At 43.1% G+C, this 13,190-nt stretch overlaps 1 protein-coding gene across 4 annotated transcripts in view; it reads left to right on the forward strand.

Moving 5' to 3' along the window:
- LOC133028873 (RNA-binding protein with multiple splicing-like) overlaps positions 1–10,558 on the forward strand; it is a 33,773-nt gene extending 23,215 nt beyond the window's left edge. For 2 of the 4 annotated variants that reach the window (XM_061095906.1, XM_061095908.1), the window contains 3 exons: positions 1,420–1,489; positions 8,617–8,737; positions 10,402–10,558. In XM_061095906.1, the coding sequence (XP_060951889.1) occupies positions 1,420–1,482 (63 nt within the window). In that variant the 3' untranslated portion in view covers positions 1,483–1,489; positions 8,617–8,737; positions 10,402–10,558. The remainder of the gene's footprint in view (positions 1–1,419; positions 1,490–8,616; positions 8,738–10,401) is intronic. The other 2 variants (XM_061095907.1, XM_061095909.1) reach the window with 1 other exon arrangement.
- Positions 10,559–13,190: the final 2,632 nt, after the last annotated feature.

The following is a 13,190-nucleotide window of genomic DNA, read 5'->3' on the forward strand; positions in this document are numbered from 1 at the left end:
CCTAGTTGATTGAAATAAGCATAATTTTCTATAAAACAAGACTGTGTCAAAGTTGAACATCTACAACAACAGTTTATACTCAAATCAATAACGTCTCATATCATGTCACTTAATTTAAATCACTCTCTCTCACTCACTGACACACACACCCACACATTACTGGAAGCTGCAGCTCTTTTTAAAAGGTTTGCATCATCATTTGATCATCACCTACTTCATTAATTAAAACCCTCTTTTCTCCACCAACCGTGATCCAGTTCATCAAGGTCTTCTAAGCTGCACAGCTCCACTGCGAGTTCACAGTAGAATTCCTTATTGATCTCTTGAAATTCTTCTCATGAAGCCTGTTTGCTACCGGCCGACCCCGATGAGATCTCACTATCAGATATACTATTTCTGACTCTTTTGGTTGTTGTTGATTGGGTTTCAATCTTGCATTGATCTGTCAGTTCTTTCAAGTATTTTAAGCTCGGTATCTGTTGTGTCTTGTCTTTTATCTCTCTATATATAGAGTATATTTCTGCATACTGTATAACGCAGATGCCAAGGTTATTTAAGTATAAAGGCCCCCTAGCAAAGACACTGAAGCTGAAGCTCAGATGATGTCAGAATTCGAAATGAGTTGAATCTGCCTAGCTGGTATTTTTCCACATGTGAGGGCACACAAAGAAAATCCAGACTTGTGATTTTTTAATAGTGTGTTAGGTTAGCATCTCGCATCCAGAAGATGCTGGTGTGAGGTATTAAATGTGTGGGTATAAACAGGTAAAGCCCACACACAGACACACACACACAAACACACACACACACACGAGTAACTGTTCAAATCTAATTTATGTTAACATGAGCTCAGCTCTGTGGCTCATTGAGATGCTGGCGTCCTCTCCACTGAGGGCACAGTGGATTGTGGGATTGCTGCTAACTGTTAGCATCTGTTTGCAGAGTAGAAACACAATAAGTCCTTCTGTTGTGTGACATGTGAACTTCATTTTGAATACAATGTGTAATACATGAGTCAATTCATCTTTGTGAGACAGCGACTTGTTTGTTACAGATATTTACAGCTTACTGTTTTATACATGTGCAATTAAAAGTATAAGTTAGAGGAATTGTCCGACTTTCTCACTTAGGAGGTGGAGGTGCATCGTCCATCTTTATATACATTCTATGGTTCCTCGCTGTTACTTCATATTTACAGAAATCAGAGTTTTTTCAATGTTGAAACTCTCAACAACTAATGGAATTATTTTTTCTGTTTGTATTAAATGTGAAATCATTATTGTGCAACACACGTCCTTGAGATAACAGTGTTTAAAACATGCCAGTAAATGTAATATTTACTGGAACATTAAAGTGTGTATGAATATAAATTGTGTGTAGTCATATCATTTGTTAATGTGAGTGTGACTGTTTGTTTAGATTCGCTGGCTCCCACCTGCAGATGGAACTCCTCAGGGATGGAAGTCCAGGCAGTTCTGCTGAAGTATGTGTGAGTAACAACCCACACACACACACACACACACACACACGCACACACACACTCTAGCCTGACCCTGCTATGACAAAGACGTGTACATCGTGCCTTGCCATAAAATAACTTCGGTAAATGTTATGACACTTTATTTAAACAGGCGCAGAGATATTCCTAAACATATGTCGGGAATATCACAGGGTTTCACTCCGTGCATGTGGCGTGTGTGCTTAAAGGGAGGGCCCCCCCTTCCTTTTTACCCTCAAACCTTACGTGGAAAAAAACAACTCCATCTCACTAACCAACTAATTAGTCCCGTTTCTGCCGGTGAGCACATACTACTCGCTAACACAAAACAAATTAGCCTGTTATTTGGAGTAAATGTGGACGTGTTAAATCCAGTCGGTCAATTAAACCGCTGCCGCTCCTTGCACGGCACCATACGAGATGAAAGGTACAATTTAAAGGGGGAACTCCATTATTTTCTTCCGCTCGGGTCACAGGGTACAGAGGCTCCACTTCTCCCATTGAAGTGACGCTTGATCTCGGGCATCAAAGGCGGCGAGTCAAACGGAATGTGCAACGAGCTCCGGCGCCGATGTTTCAGTAAAGCAGACGGGGTAGAAGTCAGCAAATATGTCTAAAATGCTCAAATGAGCTGCTCTGATAGGTGAAGTTATTATAACCGGTGGCGAAAGTCACTCGGTGGATTTACTCGAGCGCTGAGAGCGATAATTAGGTGGGTTTGTCGGCAGGAGCAACCTCTGCCTCACTCTACAGTCAAAACATCTGTTAAGGAGTTTTAATGATCTGAGTTCCACCAGTGATTGTAATTGATTTTAATTTTCCAAGATGATCTTATCGCTCCTGAAATGAGATCAAGTTGAGTTGTTTTTGGTGCAGGATCAGTCAAAGTTATCGGTTCCACACATCTGCCGCCTGATATTTATTGTTATTGTATGTGAGGAGGAGTTTTATTTTTCTTATTTTATCATGCCCACGTTGTAACATTGCTGTAATAAACACTGAATATTGTCCTTTAGTAGTGTTCGGTACCATACAGTGGATATTATGGCGTGTTTGTCATTTTGTCAAACCCTGGCAGGATGAAATACATTTTTTAATTTAGAAAGTCTTTTTGGGCATTTGTGCATTGTGACGAAGTACACAGTGGAGGATTGTAAAGGAGACGGGACAGAACGAGGCGGAGGACGTGAAACGCTCCGAAAGGTCGTAAATGTTGGATATGCACTATGAACCGCTGAGGTACCTGGGCACTGCCGGAAGGGCTACTTTTATGAATCTTTATTAAAAATTGATTAGCTCTGGGCTCCGTTACAAAACGAATTACAGATTAAATAATTTCAGCCGAGAGTGCAGAGAGTACTCGAAGCAGCTGGATTCTAATAAGCGCTTTGATAAGTTCATTAGTTCGGCCGTAACCACTCCTGAGATACGCCCTGTGTGTTCCTCTCTGCTTTCTGTTGTGCTCGCAGGAAAGAGAAAAACACAAAGCACGACAAATCCCCCTGCTGCTTTGTGTATCTGTGTGGACTGACTGTGTGCACTTGCGCTCGGCGCCAGTCACACTGTCACCAGCACCCTCCCTTCAACGTCTCGGGACAGGAAGGAACATGTTCTCCCCGACCCCTTAGGGAGCGAGTGGGGAGCGGGTGGGAAGGCGGGAGTAGCTGTGGAGGCTAACATCCATCAGGCTGCTGATTGATGCCGTCTCCCTCTCACCCTGCGTCAGAGCTTTCTTCCAGACATCCAAACACACTGGAAGAGATAAAAAAAAAACTAAACAAAGAGCTGTTGGAGTAATTTGATGTTTTGGGGATTTCATCTCCATCAGGGGGGAAAAAAGAGGAAGGGAGTGGAGGAGGGAGGGGCTTGGAGGAAATAATTACTACTCTATCAAACCAGAAGGAAGTCATTTGGTCGGTCAGGCTGCCCCAGTGGATATTAGCCCCTGTATGAAACAACAACAGCCACACATCCGGCTCACGGTGCAGGGTGAAGTGAAGTTGAGACAGCACCAGTCAGAATGCTGTGATAATTACAGGCCACTGCAGGAGATACACACACACACACATGCAGCACACTGAGATTATGTAGTTTATATGATGTGCCTCTCGAAGTCAAGCTTTCCAAACAGCCTACACGTTACTGTGAACAGGTTTTCCTTATGATTTCATCTCTATTCTGATCGTTCTCTCTCTCTCTGTACAATGGAGGTGCAGGGAAACGTGTTTGTGCTACCCACAGCATTTACAAATTACACTTGAATAATTCAGCAGTTCTGTGTGTATCCAGATTTCCATTACTCTTGAAAGCTGTCTCTGGAAATGCATGTTTGTCGTTGAAGGGGCTAACAAAGAGGAGGCGGGGCCTGTAGGAACTGTCTCTTTAAGAAAGTTTCTGCTCCAGTTTTCAACACAACACACATGTTGTATTTATTGTTGTATATCAGTATCGAAATCAGGACCCCAGCTCCTTATCTGTCAGGCAGAGTTGAAAACTGTTAGTTTTGAGTTTGTCTGATGTAGATTTATCATATATACAGACCTTATGTTAATCAGCTCATCCTCCATGTTAAATTCATTCAGTCATTATAGACACACAGCTCCTGGCTTGATGTGACTGCTGCGACTTATTTGTGCAACGCAATCCGAAGCTCTTGTGAAACAATTCTTAGCAGCAGGACGACAAGAATAAACATGAGCTGAGATTGCAGGGATTCGCTGTCTGTGTTGCACCACCATTGTAAAAATCTGTCTGCTTATCGGAGGATCATGTGTGCTCCCAAAAAAATAAGAATCAGCATTGCATGTAAATTGTTGCTCAAGCCGAAGGCCGCTAGTGACAGTAAACCTTCGCTATGGGATTTCAAACAGCTCCGCAGCCCTGAGAGGCTTGTGGTCGGTCAGCGAACGTCTGGGCATCTGAAGGACGGGACCACTCATGGCCAGAGTATGTGGCTCGAATTCGGAAGTGTATCCACAGGAGACTTTGTGTGTGTGTGTTAGAGACAACAGCTGAACGTGTACTGCTGACCAGGAGTCTTTAGTCACGGCTTGTAATGAGTCGTCCTAATCACCTGACATCCTGTCCGTCACAGGAAGCGGCTTTTTGCTGACTTTATTCACAGCAGTTATTGACTTTAAAGCGATCGCTGCACTCAGGGGTCGGCTTCTTTGCAACCTACTGTACTATAACTGCTGTTGTTATTGTAATACCACCGGGGGCTTAAGCCCAGTCACTCATCTGAATGTTTGTGAAGCTGAATTATATTTGACATTCATGCTCTGGCACAGAACTGGGTCCAAAGACAACCTAATAGTGGACATTAATGCCTAGTGAACTGGAGGGCAAGGTAATCCGGATTTTCCATCTGACAAGACATGGTGGGGGTGTGTAGTGTGCGTGCCCCTATCATGCATGCCTGTGTGTGAGTCGGAGAGAGTTGAGTGTGTGTGTGTGTGTGTTTGTGTAATCTGGCTGCCTGCCCCGAGGACCTTTTTGGCCAATAGCCCGACAAAACCAATGGTTCCTGTGCAATGTTGGACTAACTCCCACTGGATAGCTGAGAGCCAGCTGGGGCCCCATCTAATAAGGAAGTGGGACTTTATCCCCTCACCCCCCACTGATACAAAACACACACACACACACACATAGAACTGTACAGCATAGCTACACCGTGGCCTGGTCCCCACACGGGGTCTCGGGAGCTAGATACATGTCAGCAGCTGCGTTCATCACCACCCAGCACCAGCAGCCATCACTGGTATGTGAGAAACACAGCCAGGGCCTAAGGGCTTGTCTCCGGGTTAAAGCGGCTTCAGACGGGGTCTCTTTTCCATGGACGTGCTGCACAGGTAGAACTCTTAAAGGACCATTCCGAGGTTTTGCTCCTCGACTACAAATCGACTCTGCTTTACACTTTCACCAACCATTGATGAAGGCTGGCTACAGATTAACATCAGGCGGTTAATGGTTTACATTCTGGCCTTATGACGGGAAAATCTGTTAGAGGAAGTAAAAATAGGTCTTGTTTGTCAACTTTACATAATCACTGCATGTTAACGCAGTTTTTTAGCGCAGATTGATTTGATTTGTGTTGGTACTGGTACTGGTACTGATGTAAAACTGAGGTTAGTTCCATTTCTGATGAAAGATATCCAGGAGTTGTTGTGTTCACACTCCTTTTATGTGTGTCGTGATCTGAGCTCCTCGTGTTCTTGGTTTTGGTTGAAAAGTCCGTCTGGGTGTGCATGTGACTGCCCACACAACACTGTGAAGTCGATGTGGCAGAGTCCAGTGTGATGTGAGTCCTTCTTCTGTTCAAGCCCTACACTAGGCTCCTATAGTAAAAGTTGTATCGATTTTGTGATTCAAGGATTCCTTAGAAATGGGATTATAAAAGAATTTTGACCAAGATGTGATTGTGATTCAGTTTGATGGTTAAACTATAATATAATCATCTCTTTCTGGCTCTTATTTTGAAAATAATCCAGAATAAAACCAGTGATGCACTTAGCTGCACTGTCAAATGTCGGGTATAAAGTCAAACCAGTCTTCTTGTCTCTCCTTCATCTGCAGCACGAGATCAATGATCACTGATAACACGGGCAGGAACATTCGCTAAAGGAAGCCGAGCTGAAACAATCCAAACCAGTGCACCCGTTCACGAGGAAACCGAGTCTCCGCTCACATTCTCAAACACTTGTTGTTTACCTATCTCACATCATGTGCCGGGGACTGAGTTATTGGATGTAACACATTAAGCCAGCGGATCACTAAACCTCTTCCTAATCCACACAGACGTGTTCAATGATCAACCCAATCTTTAACCTTGGCGTCTCTCAGCCAGTACAAATAGCGGCGGTCTACAAGTATGTGTCGCATCAGCTTAGCCGAGCGGCAGGACGACGCATCGATTCCCTCACCCTTGATTGAACGCGCAACAGGGCATTAGCCTGGCCAGCCGTGCCCCTTCAAAATACACACAAAACACACACTGCTCCCTGGACGGGGGGGGAACAGTTCCCAGCTCGTCTCTCTTCTTCCTTCATCCGTCTCTCTCTGTTTCTCCCTCTTAAGGTCATGTTTGGTTTAGTAATTGTTTATTGTTCCAAAGAGTTTCTTTCCCCCTGAACCCGAGTTACCACGGTCTTGGAAGGGATGTCTATTTTTGGTGATACATCTGGGGGGCTGGTGCGGAGGGGTGGGGTCAGAGGGGTAACCTTTCTCTTCGGTCTGCTGGTGGTGGTGGTGGTGGAGGTGGTTGTGGGAGGCATCACGGAAGATATGGTTGTTAGGCAGAAATTGATTTCCTGTTCGTCGCAGCTGGACTCTGAGGTTGAAAGATTTGGCAAAATCGTCCTGTTAAAAAGCACATTCCTCCACTTTTTACACATCTGATGGAGTTTACAAGTAACATGGAGTTCTGTGAGAAAGCAGCTGTGTGTTCTCTGGTGTGTGGATCTGTGAGAATTGCCTCAGAGACGTCACTTACTGGAAGTAATCTGTGCGTGGGCTTGTTGTCTACATATTATAACTGAAAGGCTGCTAGCCCAGACTGGTGGTGTTAAGCTGGAAAGGTGTAGGCGTTAAATAAACAGACAGCATCTAATGAGGGAGGTTGCATTATGGGAAGTGTAGGATGGAGGGTTTCAGGAGATTGGAAGGAGCAGGGGGGAATCCAGCGGTGGGGTCAGGGGTCACTGGTCCCAGCTGAAATCTGATCGGCCCCACTCGTTTTTCTTTGAATAGACTGACACGAATATGACCAATTATTTTTTTTGATGTGCTTGAACAAGAGACAACTTTCTAAAATATTCAATAATGTGTGGCTCAAAGCTATAGAGAGAACATTGAACAAGGAATGACTTCAATGTGCACAATACTGAAGACATAGAATTGTAAATATAATAACGTCTAAAAGATCTTGTTCAATTCCTACCCGGCCGATTAGATTCTGTCCTTCCAATAAAATCAACAATTCCCCAAACATATATATATTTTTTAAACTCTTTATTTATAGATAATTTTCATCTTTTAGTACAGGGAGGTAAAACAAAAGACAAATACAAAACATTGAACAAATAGCCAAATTCAAGGTCCAGGGGTGATCAATAAATCCAAAAGACAAAGTATCAAATCCAGTACGTGCATACCGTCTCACTCATTGGCCAAGTAGGCTTGCCATTTCTGCCATCTTATTTCACCTAAGTCTTTTTGGAGTCTGACTGAATAAGTCATTTGCTCTAGTACATGTAGTTGTCTTACAATGTTAACAAAAGAGTCTGTAGTGGGAGCGTTTTTCTGGAGCCAACATTTTGTGATGGCCTTTTTACTTGCAGCCAGCAAGACCCTAAGTAGGTATATATCAGCTTTACTCAACCCATCTGGCATATTCCCAAGATAGAGAGTTGTGAACAATACATTCCCAAACATATTTTTAAGAGAAACAATATTTTTTGCTATTGCTCTCTCCACATTTATTTAAATAGGAGTCTGGTCCTTGTATCCTGAAATAACTTGAATGGAGAGACACCGATATATTCAGCATTCACGCTGCTTTGATTTTAAAACACCCTTGTTTTAATTCATCTCCTGCGAGTCCCCCGGTTTGAAATGTGATCCATGACATCCTGTCTGGTCTCGGTGCAGCTTCGAGACGCTGAGCTTGAAGTAGCTGCCACTGCACTTCTTGTCTTTATCCCTTTGGAATAATCACAATCTAAATCATGAATATACAGTGGATCATAGACTGTATAGAAAGAAAAGAGTGATGACACGATGTCTCAGAGAGGGTTTCTGTCACTTTCGGTCGTTCTTATCACACTGATGTTTTGCAAGTGTTCCTGTGTATGTTAAGTTTGGTTTCAATTATTTATTTGATGCTATAAAAGACAGATTGAAACGTCCTGATTGAAAGCTGAGACTGACTCCCCTGATCGCCACTGCACACACTCTTTACACACAGTCTATGGGCTGGATACATAAACAGTGGACAACTAACTACGGCCTCCGATTTACCATGAATCTGAACATCTTTAGAAACCAGCTTCAACAAAAACCCTCCACCGGCAGTGCAGCTCCATCCCTTGAGTAGAACTCTCTCCCCTCTGTGTCCCCAGGTTCCTGATGTGTGATGGTGGCCGCGGCCGGCTGTGACGGGCGTTGCTGACTGCTTCTCATGTCCATTAGAAAAGCAAGGAGGACCGACCTGACTCCAGCACTCTGAGCAGCGTACCGTCGGTGAGTCGGTGGCACTGGTTAGACTTGGTGGTAACATCGGTCCAGAGAGATTCAATTGTTAGTGGAGAGTGCTAAGCAGTGGTGGGAAGTAACGAGGTAGAAATACTTCGTTACTGTACTTAAGTAGATTTTTCACATATCTGTACTTTACTTGAGTACTTCTTTTCCTGACGACTTTTTACTTTTACTCGTTACATTTGAGCACCAATATCTGTACTTTCTACTTCTTACATTCTCAAACTGGCTCGTTACTTGAGCAGCGGAGGTTGGCGCAGCACTCCTCTACGCACGGCGCACCTCTCTATCTCTCTCTCTCTCTCTCTCTCTCTCTCTCTCTCTCTCTCTCTCTCTCTCTCTCTCTCACTCTCTCTCATCTAGGGTTCAAAATTTGTAAAATTATACATTATATACATTATATTCATATTGTTGTTATAGTTTTTCAGTCAGTTGAGATAAATCTTGACGAGAAACATTTTGGGTTGTTTTGTGTCTGTATAGGCCTACTATAAAAAGCACTTTGAATTTTTAATTTTGGAACTTGTACTTTTTCTTTTGATACTTAAGTACATTTCAACTCCAGATACTTTTGATACTTAAGTTATTTTAATATGAGCTAATTTAAGACTTTTACTGAAGTCATTTTCTGACGGGTGACTTCTACTTTTACCAAAGTCACTTTCAGGTAAGATATCTGTACTTTTACTCAAGTATGGCTTACAACTACTTTATACACCACTGGTCCTAAGTTCATTTGATCACATCTGGTATTACACTGCGTCCTGAATGTGGCGCCTGTGACTACTTATGATCGGATCTCACACCCCCGCTCTGCGTGCAAATAATCCTCGATGTAATTTGTGTTCTGGAAGACCAAATACTGTTGTTTTTACCCAGACTGACTTTACAGATATGTCCATGCATTTCTATTCAAAAGAAGTTGGCCATGTGTCTCACGTTCAGACCTGCACTTAGCGGTGTCCGTCCCTCAGGATGCATGTTAATACTAGGTCTGAACGGGATCCGTGGCTCGGACTTAACGGTGATCCTGACATTGATCCCGGCAGGCGAGGACAAAAGGTGTAAATCTCACCTCACTGCCAAACCAGCGAGCCTCGGCCTCCTGGGACAGGGCTTGATCCCTGTGCGTAGATGTTGTGGAAAAGCTGTGAAATCCCACTTTATTTATTTATTTATTTATGGGGGGGAGGGGGCAGTATCGCACTGCCAAAGACATCTGCTGGCAAGAACATAACCACACCGAGCCATATTGACAGCGTGTCAACTTTCATCTCTTGCGTGTTTCAGCTTTTTGCTCCTCAGAAAATGTTTTGAAAACACACCCAGCATCGCAGTGCTATTTATGGGATAAAAGTGTGTTTGTGTGTGTTTTGTGTGTGCGTGTGTGGTCTTGGCATCACAGGGACAAGTGTGACAAATGGAGGGGAACACAAGAAACTTTTTGTGTTCGTGTTTGTGCGTCTACAATACAATATCTACCTTTGTGTGTGGGTTTAATAGGCGTGTGAGTGAGTCTTGCACCAGTTCCACATGATCCCCTGTGTTTTCATTAGTGCACAAGGTTTTGTGTGCGGTGACCATGACAACCTCACCCCTTCTCTGTCTGACTCTCTCCTCCTCCTTCTCTCTCTCTCTCTCTCTCTCAGGCAGCAGCAGCCTCATGGGCCTCAGGACATTCTAGACCCCAGCCTCCATCACACATCGAGACCCCCACCACCGTCCCCCAAAGTCCCTCCAACTCTTTTTTTATACTGTTACATACTCTAGATTTACTGGCAGTGCTTTGGCCACACCTCCACTGACCACTCTGTGAAAAGGTACCGGGCACGCCCCTTTGTTTACCACTCGACTGCAGTGACTGTCTGAGGCTACGATCCACACTGGTACGTTTAAGATTAAAAACACACAGCTGTTGCTACGCTTACGCCTTCCGTCCACGCTACTCGTGACCCTGGAGAAAAGGGTAGCGCCTGTTTCTCCTTTGAGGTGGCATGGTGGTGCAGTGGTTAACTCACCCCAGAGCAGAAAGGTTCTTGGTCTGATCCCTGGTCTGCCGGGGCCTTTCTGTGTGGAGTTTGCATGTTCTCCCTCTGTCTGAGTGGGTTTTCTCCAGCTTCCTGCCCACAGTCCAAAGACCTGCAGATTGGGGTTAGGTTGATTGGAGACTCTAAACTGGCCGTAAGTGCTAATATGACTCTGAATGGTTGTTTGTCTGCATCTAGGCAACCAAATCCAATCTGCTTCGTATTTACACGATATGTAAAAGGTCACGTGATGAGTATTCAGGTTTGTATCTGAATTGCAGCGAAAACCTTAATCATTTCGTTTTATAAAGCCGTTTAAATCTTAAGCGTATCATTGTGGACGTAGCCCAACATTAGCCGCTCTCTTGCTTTGTGTTCTGTACGTAATACAAGTGTAAAGACAAGCCCACCAAAGGAGGCGCAAATACACTTTTATTATGTCATTTTGCAAGGCCAGACGTGTGGACGTGCGGCTCAAGCACTGCCCGATAATGTTATTATATTACTATAATTATTACTCCTGTGTATATCATTCATATTAATGTTATTATGATTATTAAATACATGTTGAAGCATGACTTTGCAAAAAAACGAAGAAAAAAAAACAATGCTGTACATTTTTAGATATTTTAAAGAAATACAAAAAGGTATTTTTGTAATCCAGACTATGTTTGAAATGTTTGATTGGTTTTATGTTGTGTGAGGAACTTTTTCCTGTTTCTGGTTTTGTTTTGGCCCTCTCTCTATAGTGCCATTATAAAGTGGCGTGTCACCCTGCTATACCAAAGCAGCCCTGTCGGTTTGCTTTTGTCTTCTCTACATACTGTGTGGACGTAGGTTTGCCTGTGTGTGTGTGTCTTCGTGGCGACGTCTTTCACCCGATGAAGGAAAACGTATTAGTCTGATGGGCCTTGGTTAAACCGAGAAGTCGACGCCTTATTCATTTAGCAGTTTGACGTAATCAGACGTGTAAAAACAAAAAAAGGCATCGACAGGAATAAGCCATCGGTGGTGAAGGAAGAGTGACCCCCCCCCTCCCCCTAGAGACTGCAAAACATGGCAAACTGAGTCCTGCTATAATTAGGAGCTGTCTCTTCATTGTCTAGCAGCAGGACAGCAGCACAGTATGGAGACATAAAAGACCAAAGGCATTTTTTTTACACTGGAGAGCTTTCTAGGCGAGTGGAGTTATTCTGTTTTTTGACTGCTTTGTAGTCCTCAATCTGATTTCTTATGAAGTGTGACGTTATTTTTGCTTAATGTCTCTTTTGGTGTCACTCCAAAGAGCCAGTCTGAAACGGAGAAGATATTCACTTTAGGCAATTTGTCTCTTTTGTCTATTTTTAGGGAGCCAATGTGACTCCACTTGCTTTTGTAAATTCTGAATTTACATACTGGTGATTGGAGCGCAGAGAGCAAAAAAAAACAGCAACACATCTTTTGTAATCTTGTGTATTCTGGGCCTGCAATAATGTCTTTACTGTACGACATGTCGAGCGATAATGTTCCTGTGACATTTTGACGCCAAAATTCTCGTTCATGTCACATTTTGCACAAAAACAAAACCTGTGAGACTTTTACTTTTTTCCTGGCGAGGCGAAGTCACATTTCGCAGTGATGTGACAATCAAAAAACAAAACAAACCTTTTCCCGGTGACGTTTTAGCCCAGATGTGTACAATCATGTTGGACTGGTCGAATCATATAGTCAGTGTTTGTAATTAATAATAATGATAATATGCACGCACATCATATCGACTGATTCTAAGCAGATCTTGCTTTTACGGACATTTTTGACGCCGATTGTGGCACCAAATTTCTAAGTATTTATAAGGTGTGTGTGTGTGCGTGTGTGTGTGTGTTTTTTAATGGGTATCAAGTTTTTGAATTTCATAGAAGATGCCCATCATATAATTCATTGTAAGTATTATTGTAAGTTTAATTGTATATTCCTTTTACCGTAGGGTTTATTTGTTTTCTAGAGATTCATTTTGTGTTTGTATCTGACTGATTGGAACAAACTGTATGTGATATATGAATACTGTTTTATCTTCACTGTGAAATCCAGAGGAAAAACCTGCTCTTTGAACGAATGGATCTATTTGTGTTTTGTCAGCAGTACGGTACAGAAGTTCCTGGAAATGAACACGATGATCCCTCCTTTCGTAGATGAAAACGACTCCTTCCCCGTTTCAGTATACCGTGTGCATACCTGTGTGTTTCTGTGCATGTTCACGGCATGTGTGTGTTCTTTTTCTTTTCCCTAAATGCATACAGTACTGTTGATATTTATGTACTCTAGCCGCTGTAAGGAGAAACTGTATTTCAGTGAATTGCAGAGGTGTGTTTGTTTGAAACCCCCCCAAAAAAAGGTGATCAAAATGAGAAGTTTTTATAAAATGTTAAATGAAG

The sequence above is a fragment of the Limanda limanda genome, chromosome 22 (genome assembly GCF_963576545.1).
Source record: "Limanda limanda chromosome 22, fLimLim1.1, whole genome shotgun sequence".
Lineage (NCBI taxonomy): Eukaryota > Metazoa > Chordata > Actinopteri > Pleuronectiformes > Pleuronectidae > Limanda > Limanda limanda.